Here is an 18,397-nt window from a genome sequence, read left to right as displayed (position 1 = left end):
AGAAAGAAAAAATTCAAGAGTAAATAAATCATTACATTTTTCTACTTGTGCTGCTTGTACAATAATGACAATGTGGTACTCCCACTAATGTGTGTACATGTATGTACGTACAGATCAAAGCATGCATGCATCCATCCATGCATGTGCGTGTGGACATGTGCTGAGTGTGTACATGTTTATGTACGGGTTGTGTACACACACAGGTGCATGCACACATGAATGCATGTGGGTACACACACAAGAGTATAAAAAATATAGCTTTCAATTGGGCATTAACGATTGATTTCATACTTACCACAATCCCCAGATTTACAAGAGAAAGAGCTGCGAGTCCACCGCCACCAACATGAGTCAATACCCATATCAGTATTTTGAGTCATTATGATAATGTAGAATTATTTTCTTTTCTGAGAGGACAAGAAGAAAGCCTTATGATTGAGACTTGGGGGGTTTAAGATGAAGCTTACAATTGAGCTTGGCACCAATCACATAAAGAAATCCATAAACCTCAATGTCTACCATAAGCAGCACGAGCGCTATGATAAGGGATATAACAATGCTAAACTGGAATATAAGCACTGCCAGAAAAACTCCAACTGCACATAAATTCAAAAAAAAGTGAAATGACCATAAGTTTTTTGGGTACAATTCACTAAGTGAGCACACTGAATTTTTCAAAAGCGTGTCTGACACTGGTATAACACTTGGTGGAACATTTCTATTGCAATATATAAACCTAGATGAATCCAGGAACATGCCCAAATTCACCTTTTAGGAACATGCATGTTATATACTCATGGTAGTCAACCCACAAGACTATGATGGTAGTCAACCCACAAGATATGTAACTATCAACTCCAACCTGCATAAGAATGGGTTAAACCTATGGTAGTTGGACCTATACTGCCTTGAAAACTTGTAAGGAGCATGATAAGGTCCCATAGGATGGCTTCTGTGGAGTCTAAGTTCTTCCATAAAACTCATGTGCATTTAAAATCCAGGTGAATGAGGAATCACTTTGTCCTCTGCGCCCACCTGTTTATAAAAAATCACATGGTTGCTAGTTTTCTTAAGGGCATAAAATGGTCAAGTTGTCTGGATTTGCAATGCTCTGAGGTCCTCCCTACACATACATTTTAAAAGGCTTCTCCAGCTTAGCCTTACCAGGGATTGGTGAAGATGGAATCTAGTCACGAAGAATGCTTAGAAATCCATCTCAACCTGGTCCAGCCGCTGGTAGTGACCTCCACATTGGTTAGCCTTACCAGGGATTGCTGAAGATGGAATCCAGTCATGAAGAATACTCTCAACCTAGATACTAGAGTAAGTCACATCCAATATATTGTCTTTCATCAGTAGTCACTTCCCAGTGGGGATCCCAGACCTGACACGCTGTCCTTCTCACTCAATCTGAGAGCACGGGAGTGATAGGAAGGTAAGAGATTGCCGTCCTGGGAACAGTGGGATTTATAAAGGATGCCTCATCAGAGTTCTGCAATGGGTACCTAGAGAGTGGGGATGGGATTGATGTCATAGAGACCCTTCCACAATATTCCTTTTTCCAATTGTTTAGTTAAAAGTTAAAAACACGGCTGTCCTTTACATATCAGATCCATAGTCACAAGAAACGGCCGTTTCAGATCCTAGAAACGCGTTTCTCCGTTCAGGACCCCATCCGTTTCCATGGCCGTTTCTTGTTTCCCAAGTGATATTGTCACAGGAATCGGCTGTTTCCACCCCTAAAAACTCGTTTCCCCGTTTCCATTCCTTGAACGTTTCCGTTCCTGTTTCTCATTTCTGGTGACTATGATCAGATCTTCCAGATGGATATTGACAAGACAGCCCCATTGAGAGAATTGCCATGTCTCTGGGAGGGTGCATGCTTTCTCTGTTTTGAAGGAGATATGGTACCAGATTGTCCTAGGCATGGACCCCCCATACAGCATTACATAAGAGGCCTAGAGAATATGGCACAGAAATGTTTCACTTACATCCCTTATTAGGAGGACGCCAGTCAGCCTCTCAGGGTAATCCAGTGGGCCGCAGTGTTTACGAGGCCACTCCTTATCATTTTGCTTTAATGTCAACTGAGGTATGGATCCCATTATCTTCTTGAGTGCTTGGGTGAGATTCCACAGACAGCCTTTGGGCCACCTCATGCAGCAGTGGATACAGATTGGGAAATTACTGGGAGCCTAACAGCTTGGCAGGTTTGGAGAGTTGAGCCATTAAGGGCATACATAATTTCTACTCCGAGCCTTTATCAGTAATATGGGCTGATGTTACTCCCATTCATGTCACTATTTAGGGCAACATCCAAGGCTTTCAGGACTCCTGAGTAGAATGCAAAACATTCATGTGTGTTTGGGGATGGTTCTAACTTAGTCTGGAACCACGACAACCCCCTCCTAGGGTTCACCAGCCGTGGCTTTAAAGAGTATCCTCTATAGAAGATAGAATTGGGTTGTATTGTTTTTCATACTTAATGGTCCTTGTTTGAGGGGGAAATAAAGAGTTGTGTCAACCCAAAATCTGGAAATACTACCACGTGAAGGCAAGAAAAATTTAAGTACAAACCCATACAAGGTCAGTGCAAGAAAAAGAGTTGAAGTTAAGAAAAATACCTAAAGCAAATCCAACCACCAGATACAAGTCATGGGAGCTATGGAGGTACTGCTCAAAGAAGAGAAATGGGTAGCCATACATATAAGCAACTTTAGTTCCATTGAAGTATTTGTCATTAAAGTTGTCTGCATATTTCCGGGTTTGCCTCATCATGTCTAAGTTGGGTTGTGTGTTGGCCCCCAAGTGTTCAGCAAATACCTGAAATGAAATGACCAAATATACACATTTACACAAGCATGCATACATGGACAGACGCATGCAAACATGTAAAGTAGACCTATCTTTTATACCCTCCGCATGTAAAGTAGACCTATCTTTTATACCCTCCGCATGCTGGTTATTCTTAGCAGTGAGACCTCTAGTTTAAACTAACTCAGCAGGAGATTGTCTCATGGTGGAAAGGAACACATACAGCTGTTTTTGTGGCTTTAATGCCCCAATCAGGTAGGGCTTGTTGGGCAAAGCAGCTGGTATGGTTTCCTGTGGTAGTGTTCTGACAATACAAGTCCTGAAGGGAGAAAATTCCTGCAAAAGATTACTTGTCAACATCTCAATCTTTCCAGAATCCTATCTGCTACCACTGACGTCAAAGAGTCAATTATTTAGTCTCACCAAGAACGGATGAAGTCCATGCCTCAGTCAAGCTGTAAAAGCTTTCAGTTGGCAAGGGATATGGCAGACTTAATGATTGATTCATGGCCAGATACAGGTTTCCTAGCCATGAAAACTCGAAAACCTGCACATTTCACACATGGGGGGACTGCTTGGACGGCATTCTTTACTCGAAAGGAGAGATGAATCAGATCTCAATATGGTGGTTCAACATTGGAGGAGAGAATTATGACTTACTTTGGGTTGCGCCGGTGTCCAGTTTGAAAGATTCTGCTGAGCAGAGCTGTATAGGTTAACAAGCTCCTGCTGGGATTTGGAATAATCTATCGAATCTTGAGTCACGAGCCACTGTAAAACAAACAACCTTCTTTGTTTTAGAGTAAGACACAAAACTACAATCTCTTGTAATGTTAATTACAGTAACCTTCTTACCACGTCATAGTCTGGAAACCTGTCTTCTGTGACAACAGCATAATCATGCTGGTAGGAGCCTGCAAAACCAGACAAATGTCATGGTCCATATAGATTCATAGTGGCCACACTTTCTGCTTTGGAAAAGTTAAAAGACCTGAAAATGATAATGCGCCTCAAAACAAAAAGCATGCATGCATTGTGTGCTTGGGGATGTGTGCGTGCGTGCGAGTGCACGTGTGCGTGCATGTGTGTGGGGTTCGCTGTGCGTGCGTGCGCGTGTGTGTGTGTGTGTCTTGTTCTTCCCGGGTCGTATGCCAGCTGTGCCCAATGTTGGTTCGCAGCTCAAAGCTATGTTACAGGATAATTATGTGTGTGGATGCTACACAGTTGATCGTGGGTTCTATGAGGTCATCTTCACTGAACCACAGTACAAGCAGATGCTTCTTGAAAAATCTCCTCTCTTCTCTGATGGCTGATTGGTGCACGTGTACCCATGGTCGCCTACAAAGGACTACCAACATCTTATTCACCATAAATGTCCAGTATGGGTGGAGGTGCCAAACATCCCGCATTACTGTGAACCGGCTCTACCTTATGTTGCTCAGAACTTGGGGAAGGTGGTTTGTCCACCAAGAGCTTCGAGAAATGCACATCGTTTCTACGTTCTATGGCACTGATGTGCCAACGCCACCAAGTGTCACCATCAATGTTACCATGAATGGCATGGTTTCATAATAGGCTCATTTTGCCCTCAAATGGGGGAGGTTTTCTGGTTCTTGTTTCTCTTGTGGGAAATTTGGTCATATGCAATCTAAATGTCCTACAGTACTGTTTCCAGCACCGGTCAATGTTGTATCTCCTTCGGAAAATCCTGTTGTTGCTATTGTCAACAATGTTCAACCACCAAAAGTGTTGAAGCCCTCTATAAAGTGCAACCTGTCAATCGTCAGGACAAGGGCAAAGCCAAGGTGAATAATGCACCATCAGTGTCCAAGGATAAAGATAAGGAAGCTCAGGAATTGAATGCCTAGCAAACACCTAAAAAAGTCATTAAACCTAGACTAGTAGTCCAAAGGAATTGGACTGAAAATGTTTCTAAAAATGGGTCAGACGCTTCTGCCTCTTTCCCGGATGTGGTTAGAGGAGTTGCTGGTGTAGGCAAAATGTGGACAACTGTATTACATGGGCAATCAATTCACATGTATGATGGTATTGATGTCGATGCTCCTACCAATCGGTTCTCTAAACGAGATGCAAAAAGATGCCCCTACAAAGCCCTCATGAAGAGGGATTGGTAGATGTTCAGATGGTCACCTGATTTTCATGCTTGTTTTCATCAACATCTCTGCTATAAATATGTATATACCAATCAAGTGTGTTTCCTATAATGTGTATGGCCTCTGTGATGCCAAAATAGAGGCTTCTTTGGGATTATGTGAATAAAACCATACCGCATATCGTTTGTCTTCAAGAGCACAACCAAAATGCTTTTGCTGGTAGACAAGGTTTCTTTGCAGGCTACCACAAGGTTCGTTTTCGGGTGTTGTTATGCTACTGAGACATGAACTTCAGCCAATTATGGCCTTCAATGATCCCGCTGGTAGATGGTTGGTCATACAATGTATGCTACATGGTGAGATTTACGAATTTGCATCCTTATATGCCTCGGAAAACTCTATGGAACGGGCAATCATGTGGAGGTCACTGGTTGCTTATCCGTGGATTGCAAATGCCTTTTTGTGTGGAGACTTCAATAATTCTTCAGCCTTTGGTGATAGCACTTCTCACCATATGCACATGACTGCTACTAAAAGACGTGATTGGGAAAATGCAATGGCCTCCATGAATCCCAGCAACTTGTGGAAGTACCTAATGTCTCGGGCTCCTGGCTTTACATATAAGCATAATGCATTGGATTACTGGGCTAGACTAGACCGATGGTATATGCTTAATGCCACTCAATTTGATGCTTTCACCTGTAACATGTCCATTGATTTCTCTCTCCGTCTATCAGATCACTATCCATTGTGTATGAATATGTATTTTGGAATGAGTGTTAATGCTCGGCCACTGCCATGCAAAAGACTCTTGCTGGTGAATAATGCTTATCTTTCGCATGATGATTGCAGTTGTATGGTTGTTGCGGCGACTGAGCCTTTACAAATGCATGCTATGGTAGACACGGATATGGCATGACGACGTTTTGTCACCCGCATGCAGTATATCATGCAAGATCATGGACGTCATTTTATGAGTGTATATAGACAATTAGTGGCGATACACTTTGCAAGTTTTATCATTAGCGAGTCATACTCGAGGGCTTGCTCCTCATGAGATTGATGCCTTGACAAGAGCTCAACTTCTTATTCAGAGGAACGATCAAAGGAAATTGCTTATATGGCAAGTTAGAGCTAGACAAAAGTCTTTGATGGATAAAGGTTGCTCTTCCAAGACCTTTTTCAAAAGCCTTCACACTTCACAAAGAACGCATTCTCTCCATATGCTGAAGAAATCTAATGATCAGTGGACTCAAGACTCTCTTGAGCTACAAAATGAAGTCCATGGTCACTTTCAGAGCCTCTTTGCTACACATGGTTCACCAAATCAACAAGTCATGGATGCTCAAAACGCCATGCTTGATCTTGTTAATCCGATTATGACTGCTTGCCAAGCACGATAAATGAAGTCTTCTTTTACCATGGAGGAATTGGATTTTGCACTGCGTTCTCTTGGTAAATGGAAACCCCCAGGTTGGGAGGGTCTCAATGTGGAATTCTTGTGGCTTTTTGGGATGTCTTAAAAAATCAATTGTTATTTATGATCAATCGATCTTGGCTTACTAGCCGTCTCCCTTCATGCTGGAAGGTCGGCCTGCTACCTCTGCCGCCTAAGAAGCAGTTATGTGACCGCTTATCAGACTGGCACCCGATCACACTCATGCCTGTGATCTACAAATTGGTATCCAAAATGATTGTCAACCGCATCAAAGACGTTCTTTTTGATGGTTTGCACCCAAGGCAATATGGCTTTGTGCCACGCCAACAATCATGGATAACATTGCAAATGCTTATGTGGGTATATTGGGTATGCTAAATATACAAAACCAAGATGTGCTTATCATGTAAATTGATATTGAAAAGGCTTTTGATACAATCCATTGGGATTTTGTAGCCTTGGTCATGGAAAGGATGGGGTTTAGTAATAAAATGAAGAATGTCATCTACTAGCTTTATGTGGATGGCCAAGCACAGTGCATCATTGAGAATGGTCTATCTATGCCTTGAAAGTGTTGAGATATCGAGCTCATCTAGTGAGGCGGTGGACACTCATGACTCGCCTGGGGGATAGGCCCCACACTTACACCACTGGCATGGCTAGTGAGATCATGGGTGATATGCGGCCAGTGGGATGACAGGCTGTGTGACAGCCATTCTAGAGACTAGCATAGTTATAGCGCCAGCTCATTTAGTTGGGTTCACACTATAGAGAACCCTAGTATGTATTTGGTTGAGTACCTTTCATATGGTGTGTACTCTTATCTTTGTATATGGTGTGTTGAATGTTGTGTGAAGAAGAAGAAGATTTTCAGCCTCTCACCTTGTGTATTCTCTTTTAGGATTTTGTGAGTGTGTGTGTGCTTGCAAGAGCTTAAGCTCTCTTCTCCCCTGTATCTTTTCATGGTATTGGAGCCTGGTTCATACTAAGGGCTGAGCTGCAAGCAAGAGAAGCACAGGAAGCGGTACAAGGGTAAGAGCTTCATCTACTCTATCTATTTGTGTTAGCGACTACACCCTTGTCGAGAGCTCTACGGGAGGCACCAGCAAACGATCTCTGATTGAGGAGCTTTCTTCGTGGGAGTAAAGCTATAGGACAACTATACTGTACTATCAGACAACATTTTTCGTGCCGAAAACGCGTTTCGGACGCGTTAGGACCTCTGTTTTTCAGAAAGCAGGCTATTTCGAGCACTGCGGGTAAGTCATCGATTCTATGCAGAACTCTGTTTTAAGAACTGCAGGAAGACAGATTGGTTATGCAGACATTGTGTGTGCTGCAAGGAGGTCAACAGTTGCCATTGGGTGTATGTATGCACATTGAGGTAACTGGTTGTGACATTTGAGTGTAGTACAGTACCGCTGCAAAAAATACAACAGTTTGTGCAGGACAAAACCAGAGTGTTGTTTCTGTGTCTGGCAAGATGTCAAATTATGGCATAAACCAGATTGTTGCCGAGAAGCTTGATAAGAACAACTTCCATGCTTGGAGATTCAGGTTGACAAATTTCCTGATGGGAAAGGGTTACTGGGACTACATAGAAGGTGAGCATGAAGAGACACCGGAGATCAATCCGACTGCTGCAAATGTGAAAGACTTCAAGGATTGGAACCAAGGAGCTAGAAAAGTTATGTATTGGCTCTCTATTAGTATACAAGACACCATGATTGGGCACATACAAGATGCCAAGTCCCCCAAGGAGGCGTGGGACACCTTGGTAAAACTCTATGAAACAAATACCCAGGCACGAAAGATACAGTTGAAGAATGAACTTCATACTATGGAGAAAAAGAGTATGTCTGTGAATGACTATGCATTGAAGATCAAGGGTATTGTGGAATCCCTTGAATCTATTGGTGTTTCAGTACATGATGATGATAAGGTGGAAGTCTATCTACGTGGTCTCGGGCCACAATACAAGGCGTTCAAGACGTCTATTCAGACTCGGAAAACATTCTCAATTTCACAGATTTGGTGTCTATGTTGATTATAGAAGAGAAGAGCTTGGGTGAAGACCAACAGTCTTCACAAAACAAAAACAATTCAGAGCAACAGGCCTTCTACACAAGTTCAGGAAGAGGATGAGGTACAGGAGGCCGTGGACGTAGCTAAGGAGGTGGCCGAACAGGTAATCAGAATTATGGCCAGTAGCAGCAACAACAACAGTCCCAGAATTCACAACAACAACAACAACAATGTGGAAGAGGCCAATTCAGAGGCAAGGGGAGTCAAAGAGGTCGTGGAAATTGGCAAAGGCAATATAATGATACACATGGATGCTTTTATTGTGGTAAGCCTGGACATGTGCAGGCAGATTGTTATAAGAAGCAGGCTGACATGCAAAATGGGAAATTACAGCAAAACAACTATGCATTCTCGAGCAGAAATAATGAGGATAATGAAAGGTTGTTTGTTATGCAACATGTCGTTAATGCCATGTCTGAAAATGTTGAAGCAGCCCATAAAGATGATGTATGATACGTTGATTCAGGTGCTTCGAACCACACGACAAGTCATGGAGAGTGGTTCAAGCAGATGAAAAACCATGAAAGACTAGGTTTTGTGGAAACAGGGGATGACACTGCTCATCCAATTGCCCATGTTGGAGATGTTCCATTGTCTATGCAGGATGGCAAAGTGAAGTACCTTGCAGATGTACTTCATGTTCCGAACATAACAAAGGATCTGGTTTCAGTTGGCCAGATGATTGAGCAGGGTTTGCAGGTTCGGTTTAACCCTCATGGTTGTTATGTTGAAGACTTTAAAGACAAGTGCAGGTTGGTTGCAAAAGGCAACACAGTGGGCAGAATGTTTACATTGAATGTAAACATGCCTGAAGTGAGTGCTGCGATGTTTGGAAATGATTCAGGAATTGTTACAGGCACAGACATTTGGCATAAAAGAATTGGACATGTGAATGTGCAAAGAATGAAGTCTATGCAGACTAAAGGAATTGTGACAGGGCTACCAAAGTTTAAAGTTGAAGGTATGCAGAAAATATGTGAAGCATGCCAATTTTGGAAAGCAAACAAAGCATGTATTTCCACGTGACAAAAATGTGAGCAGAAATGCACTAGATGTTGTGCATTCAGATGTATGGGGTCCTACGAAGACCACGTCTATGGGAGACTGCGGGTATTATGTGACATTTATTGATGACCACACAAGGAAAGTGTGGATATACTTCATGAAGGAGAAGAGTGAGGTGTTCACTCATTTTCAGAAGTTCAAAGTTATGGTTGAAAAGCAAACAGGGAAACATATAAAGTGCCTAAGGTCAGATGAAGGGGGAGAGTACTTCTCCAATGAGTTCTCTGAATTGAGCAAAAGAGATACAGGTGTTATAACCCTGCTACACGTGAGTTGAGGGTAAGTAGGCATGCTGTTTTTAATGAGATGAGCAGCTGGTATGCTGCTGAAAAAGAAGCTGTTGGGACTGATGTGTGTGGAAATGTGGTTGCACAGAATGCAAGTCAACAATCACAGTCTTTGAGTGGACCAGGAGAGTTCTCATCTAGTGGTTCAGTTAATAGACCATGGAGTGGCAGGTTGCGTCATAATACCAGTCCTGCAAATGTGATTAGTACATCACATAAAGGCAAAAGAGAGAGTGATTGAGCCCCTTAGTATGCCTGACATTTCTGCAAGGCATTCTCATGTTGATGGAGAGTCTAGTGGCTCAGAGATGAGCCTTGATGAGGATCTTGGGATACCAGCTATGAGAACACCTGGTGTAAAGAAGGCTATGGAAGCCATGAATGCAAAGCTGCGAAGATCTGGGAGAGTGAAGAATCCTGTGCACAGGTTTACCTATGATGGTTATGTGGCACATCACTATGCATACATGGCAAAAGTTGTATAGGTTATAGACCCAGACATATGGCATTGATTATGAGGAAACTTTCAGCCCAGTTGCCAAGATGGCAACAGTGAGAGTTGTGATAGCAGTGGCTACGTCAAAGCAATAGTCTTTACATCAGATGGATGTAAAGAATGCATTCTTGCATGGGGATTTGCAAGAAGAGGTGTATATGTTGCAGCCACCTGGTTATGAGAATGTGAGTCACCCCGAGCATATTTGCAAAGGTTGAAGAAAGCCTTGTATGGCTTAAAACAAGCACCAAGAGCATGATCTGACAAGATTTCTGAATATCTTGTCACTATTGGCTTTCATGTAGCCAATGCAGATTTCTCGCTGTATGTGAGACAGAGTGATAGAGGGGTTGTGCTTGTTGTCATCTATGTAGATGACCTGATCATTACGGGGGACCATGATGCAGAGATCTTTGATGTAAAGATCTTGCTTAGACAGAAGTTTGAGATGAAGGATTTGGGGGAGCTCAGATATTTCTTGGGCATTGAGGTGATTAGGTCACCACATGGCATTGGATTACTGCAGAGACAGTATGGCTTGGACATGTTGTCCAAGTATGGTATGACAGGCTGTAAGTCTATCTCAGTGCCATTGGATCAGAATGGCAAGTTGAGTGCAGATTCAGGAGAGATTTTGGAGGATCCTACTATTTATAGGCACATAGTAGGAAGCTTGATCTACATGACGATCACCAGGCCAGATTTGAGCTATGCTGTTGGGTTGGTGAGTCAGTTTATGCAGGTTTCTCGGAAGCCGCATCTGGATGCATTGAGACGCATACTGAGGTATGTGAGGTCTACTTTGCATTGTGGACTATTTTATGAAACTGGGACATAGATATTTGTACATGGGTACACAGATGCTGATTGGGCTGGTAGTATCTCAGATAAAAGATCTACTAGTGGCTTCATGTTTTCTTTGGGGAGTGCTGCTGTGACTTGGAACAGTAAGAAGCAGCCTACGGTTACTCTTTCCAGTACAGAGGCCGAGTACAAAGGTGCTGCTATGGCAGCATGTGAGGTAGCTTGGTTGAGAACGCTACTTGCAGATTTGGATCTATTAGTGGATAGACAAGTTGTCATTTTTTGTGACAACATTAGTAGTATACAGTTGGCCAGGAACCCAGTTTTTCATGCTCGCACGAAGCATATAGAGGTCCACTACCATTTTGTCATAGAAAAGGTTTTGGCAGGAGACGTTGACCTTGTTTATGTCAGCACACAGGATCACGTCGCTGACATCTTCACCAAAGCATTGGGTACAGAGAAGCTCCGCAGATTCCGGGCTTCGCTTGGTGTACATGAGATGGAGTTGAGCTCAAGGGGGAGTGTTGAGATATCGAGCTCATCTAGTGAGGCAGTGGACACTGATGACCCGCCTAGGGGATAGGCCCCACACTTACACCACTGGCATGCTGGTGAGATCATGGGTGATATGCGGCCAATGGAATGACAGGCTGTGTGACAGCCATTCTAGAGACTGGCATAGTTATAGGCGCCAGCTCATTTAGTTGGGTTCACACTATAGAGAACCCTAGTATGTATTTGGTTGAGTACCTTTCATATGGTGTGTACTCTTATCTTTGTATATGGTGTGTTGAGTGTTGTGTGAAGAAGAAGAAGATTTTCAGCCTCTCACCTTGTGTGTTCTCTTTTAGGGTTTTGTGAGTGTGTGCTTGCAAGAGCTCAAGCTCTCTTCTCCCCTGCATCTTTTCAGGAAGATGGGTCGTTCTGTTAGACAGGACTGTCCACTCAGTGCTCTTCTTTATGCTATTGCAACGCACCCAATGCTGTTATACATAGATAAGCAGGTAGACAAGGGCAGCTTACATGGCATCACCATACCTGGAGGAAGAGACTTTGTCAGTCAGGCGTATGCCAATGACTCCTTCCCCAAAAACACGCCAACAGATCTTCAGAATATCATGAATGCCTTTCCATCTATATGGATTAGCTTCTGGCCTTTTTGTGAATTTTCAAAAATCCAAGCTCTTCCCCTTGAACTACTGTGACTTACATAGTGCTCTATGGCCAGGATAGATTTTTCCACCCACAGAATTTCTAAGACACTTGGGATGTCCTATTGGTTGGCATGTTTCCCTTAAGCAAGAAAGGCAATGGATGCTCTAGAAACATGACTATTGGAAGCTATCTATGTGGCCCTTGCATGTCATGTGCAAGTTTTGCCCATGGACATATCTTGAAGCTAGTCCAGGAGGGGCAGCCAGAAAAAGATGATAAAAACCAGAATTTAGGAGCATGTTGTGCAAATCTGGCAAGTGTTGGACTAGGAGAAATGGACAAGGTTGACCTGTCGGCTGCACAATGGTCTGTCGGCTGCAAGGGCAGGTTAGAGCTATGTTTTATGGAGAATATGCACAGTCGGCCAGGACTCCAATGGTCCAAGGGCCTATATAAAGGCATGTGTGCTCATTGATAGATTCATTCACTCCACTAGGGAGTGGGTCCTTTATGTAGGACTGTTTTGGGTGATTACACCTTTTCATGAAGGCAGCCCATGGCTGTAGATTTAGGGGTACCTTTTTGTACCATATGAATATACTGAATTTCCAACTCTCTCTCTCTCTCTACTTTCCCTTCTGTTGCGTTTTTGCATCAGCATGTTCTAAGTGGTGTTTAGGGCTGTATATATTGCATTTGTGTCTGAGAATTGTACAATCCATTCTCATTGCGTATGTTCAGTTTCACTTGTCATTATTGCCTTGGACAAAATCAGATTTGGATGTGTTTATGTCAAAGGCCTTAGATTGTCTTTGGTGCACACGTACGGATCGAAAACCTCTCTGTCTTCTCAAAAAGGAACTGGTTTGCACTCCAAAGATACATGGAGGACTCAACATACTTGATATTTCATCTGCATCTCATTGCTCGAAAAAGCACCCTTATATTGGAATTTCTACATCAACAACCACCTTGGGCCATCATGCTTTCTCACTTGGTGATAGTCATGCAAACCAAAGCTTTTGGGCATTGGTCTATTTCTTACAAAGAGAGAGTTTTTGGAAAGTTTAGAGGACGAATCCCAGGTTGCCCATAAGCCACCGGGTCGATTCAGGATTGGCAAGTTATTCTAGCTACATTGGAATGGGCGGCAACAATCAATCGGTAATTCCCTGCGCCTAGAAAACATTCATTGGAGCAGGGTGTTTCAAGAGCCTTGGGCTGCTTTAGAGGCTTGTAGATCTTATTTCCTTCATGCACATGGATTGCACAGCATAGATGATGTGGTTGATATGCATGGCATGCTGAGGCAACGACTTGGATTAGGTATGCATCATAGGTAGATTTGGAATACACTGGTGGAATTACTTGCCCCATTACAGCCTGTGCCTCCTCTTGAAACCCAAGAGAGACTACATGATTGGTCATTTGTTCCAGGGAGGCCTCAACTCCGCCCTTTCCTATGCCTTTGCTTTCTGTTGCGAAAGCATATCACTTGTTATTGTCCCTTTGTACATATCACTTGTTTCTGAGTAGTGTGTCTTGCAGTGAGACACACTCCTTTGTACATTTAATTAATAAACAGAACAGTTCTTTCACCAAAAAAATAAAAAGTGTGTGTGTGTGTGCAGATACACATACACAAAAATACACATACAAGTTTACGTGTGTGATATACATCTACATCTACAACTACATTTCCGTTTTCATTTGCATTCAAAACAAGAGGTGGAGTGACTCGAATAGCAAGATCTGCATCCAAGGCCAATTAGATGTGCTTTACTTGAGCGACAATGGTTTTCACCTTTTAGAGTGACTTCGGATAGTTTAAGACCATGCTCTACTTTCCAGAATCCTAAATAAGTCATTGATCCCAATAGCCCTGCGAAAAAAATAACCTGATGGAAAGCCGATGATTAAATGCAATCTCTTATGGCTAGACATGAAAAACTGAGGACATGTAATATGACAAGACTGAAGGTTTACCACCAAGACTTTGAAGATATTGCTGTTAAACAGAGGGGCATAGAACTTGGCGACGGCAATAGATATTGGTGATGATGCATCACTTTCCTGGATCGATGGACCAGGTCCATCCAAGCTTTTTATTCGTGCTGGTGTCTCTGCAAGTTAGTGGTGTACCCTTTGTTATAAAAGGAGAAATCACACTTTTGGAATGCTCTTATTGACCTTTGAGAGACTTATGTGCACAGAAGTAATCTCACCATGCTTCCCTTGCCGCCCAAATATTAGCCATAGGTATGGATCATTGATGTGTGACTGCATCAACAAGTTGGATGAGCAAATAAATCAATGTGTGTGTGCGTGTCAGAGAAAGAAAAATCTTTATCAATGTCAGCAGAAGGTGAGAAGGCCTCTGAGGTCACAGTGGTACAGAATGTACACAATCTAGAAAGGAATGGAGAATGCATTTAGTATTCCCCACAACTACCATGACAACTATAACATGAAGTGAGGAGAATATCGCATTGTGGATGCCACACATTGCCAATTTCTCTTCAGATGATGCTCATGGAAGGCTGTGAGCTCGCTTTTTTGTCAAGGCAACGAAGTTATTAAGACACAAGACATGTATATCCCGAGGCCAGCAGTCTTGTCACTGTTGATGGTTTCATATGAGTTTTTGGGCCTGTAAACACTATGCCAAAGTATTTGGATCCTTGACGAGAGAGAGAAAGAGAGGTACCTAAAGGGTCTATGAGATCAAAAATGATACATATGATCCAGGACTGAACTATATGTCAAAAACATATGGGGCTGAAAATAAACAAAATCGTCTCCCAAAAGCGGCAGGGCCTGCATACTACACAAGCCTTGTATATACAATGAAATGTGTCCTATGTCACCCTCCTTATTTATGTTGTGTGTATATATATACACACACACACATATATATATATATATCTTTTTTTTTTGGAAAAGAGACTTCTATTAAGTATGAAAAAAATTTACAAAAAAGGGAAATTTCAGACCAAGCAAGGGGGAAATCTCAACCAATCAGGTGCCTTGTGCTGCCAGCAAGGCCCCATATGAGATCGAGTGAAAAAAAATGCCATGATCCCATTTTCTCATAAATTGGCCACGTTTTCTCTCTGTGGCCCTCAAAGATCCCTGAATCCTGGCCCACGTGGCCATGAGTGTCTGGATAATTATCACACCAGATCCTACAAATGCATTGGGTATCATAAACCAAAGTGCCCTCCATGGCCTCAATGCATCTAGCCTTCCAAATAAGCCACGTTGTGATGCTTCTCAATCGAGGTAAACCCCACATCCAAACCCCAATCTGTCTGCTAGGACTCACTAATCCAAAATACTATTGATTTGTGCCAATTAATGGAGATGCCTGCTGCCTAACAAAGCATCTCCAAACCAGTGCAGAAAGCACATAGGCAAGCCTCCCATCCCTCAAAAAACATAACAGTATCATCTGCTAATTGAGAGTCCAGTAACTCCTCCTTTGTGCGAAGAGGCATCCTAAGGCCCAAGACCCTAGAGCTAGCTCTAAAAAAACTGCTCATAGACTCCGCTACTAAAAGTAGAGCAGTGGAGCTAAGGGGCATCCCTACCTCCCGGAGTGGGAGATTTGAAAGCGCTCACCATGCCCCCCACAAGCTAAAACTGTGTTGTGGGCCTCCCTATACATACATGAGACCCCTCTGATCATATCTTGGGAGAAACCCATCCGTGCCATCGTGCTTTCCAAGAAGCCTGAATCCACCTTGTCATAAGTTTTTTCAAAGTCTAGCAAAAGAATGGCAAGGGGTTGTTGGCTGGATTCAGCCCACTCCACAGCTTCCCAAAATGAAAAGATGTTATCAAATATACTCCTTCCTTGAAGAAAACCATTCTGTGTATCATGAATAACTCTCTGAAGAACAGGCTGAAGCCTCATGCTAACTGCCTTCGCAAAAATTTTGTAAGCAGAACCAAGGGAAGTAAATTGTAATGGGCCTCCACTGTCTAATATTGGTCTTATCCCCACCTTTTGGGACAAGGTGGATAAGACCCTCCGTGATAAAACGGGACATCATGCCAAAACACATCTCTTGCAGTGCAATATCACCAATGTAATCCCAAACCTGCAAAAAGAAGCAAGCAGAAAGGCCATCATCCCCTGGGCATTTGCCTTTCAAGAGGGTGTGCAAAGCATGTCTCAGCTCATCCTTCTAAAAAGGGCATCCAAACAGGCACACATATTATCTGTAATAAGCATGGGCATGCTCTCCCAAACTAGCTAATGTTCAGCATCTCTGTCCAAAAAGTGGGCCTCTGCAGAGAGCAAGGTCTCACAAAAATCTAAGGCAATACTCCTCACCTTATTTGGATCAGTATAAAATTCTCCTTAGGAATCCTACAAGCATCTCAAACTGGCCCTATTGTTCATAGGTCCATGTGCTCAAAAAAAACGGTTCATTGCATCTGCCACCCATCTGTGACCAAAATGCTTGATTAGCATGTTATTTAAGGCTTACATTCAGCGCTAGTTTACTCAACCACCTAGCACTTGTTAATTCCCACATTAATCACTATTAATATTTAACAGGACCAACCCAAAGGTTGCCCCAATGGCCAATAAGCATGAGGAAGACCGAGGCAATGACAGCCTGGACAACAGAAGTGGGAAAACCTGGGATGGTAGGCACCTAAGGGACCAGCCCAAAGCTCTCCAATAGCCTCCAACAATGGCCAATAAGCATGAGGAAGCCCTGGGAATCTGAGTGTGACAAATAATGATTCTGGTCTTGTTTGATAGGGTTAAAGTAGCTAGTGTACGGTAGGAAGAAAATCTTCCTTGGGCCCAAGGGAAGAGGTTGCCCTTGAGCACTTTTGACATCCTCACGGGAAGCCACCATCTCCACACTCCACCGCTAAAGACTGAAGAATATAGTATCTAGAATGCCAACTTCCTCCTTTGCATCAAAGTCTACTTGGAAGAATCCTCTCCCAAGAAGCCATTGGTGTGAAGCAAGGATGTCCGAGACTATTGCTAGCACCATTGGTGTGAAGCAAGGATGCCCACTTTCCCCCACGCTATTTGGGTTATACATTGATGAGGTGGTTTGGCTGACTTCATTACACGGGGAGACGGAGATGGAGTAGATTTAGCAGGTACCTCAGTACATATTATGCTTTATGCTGATGAGATTGTATTAGTGTCTGAGTCTCCAGGAGGTCTACAGCAGCATCTACATGCACTCGATGATTTCTGCATACAGAGGGGTCTTATGTGAACCTTGGGAAAACCAAGGTTATGGTCTTTCATACATCGATACAGGGCAGGAGTCAACTGACATTCACTCTCACAGGACGCCAGGTGGAGGTGGTGACATCATACGTGTACCTAGGGGTTACCTTCTCTGCAGCAGCCACGCGCTTCACCATGGGTTCAGCAACCAGAGCTAGATTGACACAGGGATATGCAGCATTGGCTATGCTAGAGAGACAGTGCCACCACGCGCATTTTCAGGAGCCCCGGACGAAGGGGTGGCTATTTGACACATTAGTCACACCGGCACTAATGTATGGAGCAGCGGTATGGGCGCCAGGCCTTGCTACCCATTGGTGGACACAGATAGAGAGACCACATGCCCTCATGATGGCATGCATGATACGCAGCAAACCATCAGTACCTCATGACATTATCCGAGCAGAGTTTGTTGTGCCTCCTATGATGGTAGAGGCCATATTCCAGACTATATGCCTGCTAGACAGATTCAGAGAGATGCCACAGGACAGATTGTCATACAGAGCTTTTGAGGCATCTAGACAGCTGGTTGAGACAAGAGACAGAGGATCATGGTATGCACAGGTCACACATTGGTTCTCACAGCATGGCCTAGACATGGATCATCTACCACCATTCCAGTATGACAAGGATGCACCACATATCCGTCTCTCTCATAGTGAGAGGAACAGAGTATTGAGACAAGACCTATGGCAGCTCTATACACGAGAGACATGGATATCGCCTACACAGCCTCTTCCACCAAAGATGCCATACTACAGAGATCACTTCATGAGTATCACTGATGATGGATTTATAGAGAGGCCTAGATACATGGAGGGCTTTTACCACACGGCTCCCGAGTGGCGATTGGTCAGCTTAGAGTTT

At 43.3% G+C, this 18,397-nt stretch overlaps 1 protein-coding gene across 2 annotated transcripts in view; it reads right to left on the bottom strand.

Annotated features, from left to right (window-relative positions):
* The window catches only part of LOC147623093 (uncharacterized), a 32,390-nt gene that overhangs the window by 2,734 nt on the left and 11,259 nt on the right, over positions 1-18,397 (bottom strand). For both annotated transcript variants that reach the window (XM_086821159.1, XM_086821160.1), the window contains 10 exons: positions 14,487-14,541; positions 14,248-14,384; positions 14,066-14,159; positions 3,670-3,728; positions 3,475-3,585; positions 3,238-3,361; positions 3,038-3,150; positions 2,625-2,823; positions 468-596; positions 296-324 (listed from right to left, as the gene is read on the bottom strand). In XM_086821159.1, the coding sequence (XP_086677285.1) occupies positions 296-324; positions 468-596; positions 2,625-2,823; positions 3,038-3,150; positions 3,238-3,361; positions 3,475-3,585; positions 3,670-3,728; positions 14,066-14,159; positions 14,248-14,384; positions 14,487-14,541 (1,050 nt within the window). The remainder of the gene's footprint in view (positions 1-295; positions 325-467; positions 597-2,624; positions 2,824-3,037; positions 3,151-3,237; positions 3,362-3,474; positions 3,586-3,669; positions 3,729-14,065; positions 14,160-14,247; positions 14,385-14,486; positions 14,542-18,397) is intronic.

Source organism: Cibotium barometz, chromosome 27 (assembly GCF_041138505.1).
Source record: "Cibotium barometz isolate CiBa-2024 chromosome 27, ASM4113850v1, whole genome shotgun sequence".
Lineage (NCBI taxonomy): Eukaryota > Viridiplantae > Streptophyta > Polypodiopsida > Cyatheales > Cibotiaceae > Cibotium > Cibotium barometz.
This window is presented reverse-complemented; position numbering and strand designations above follow the sequence as displayed.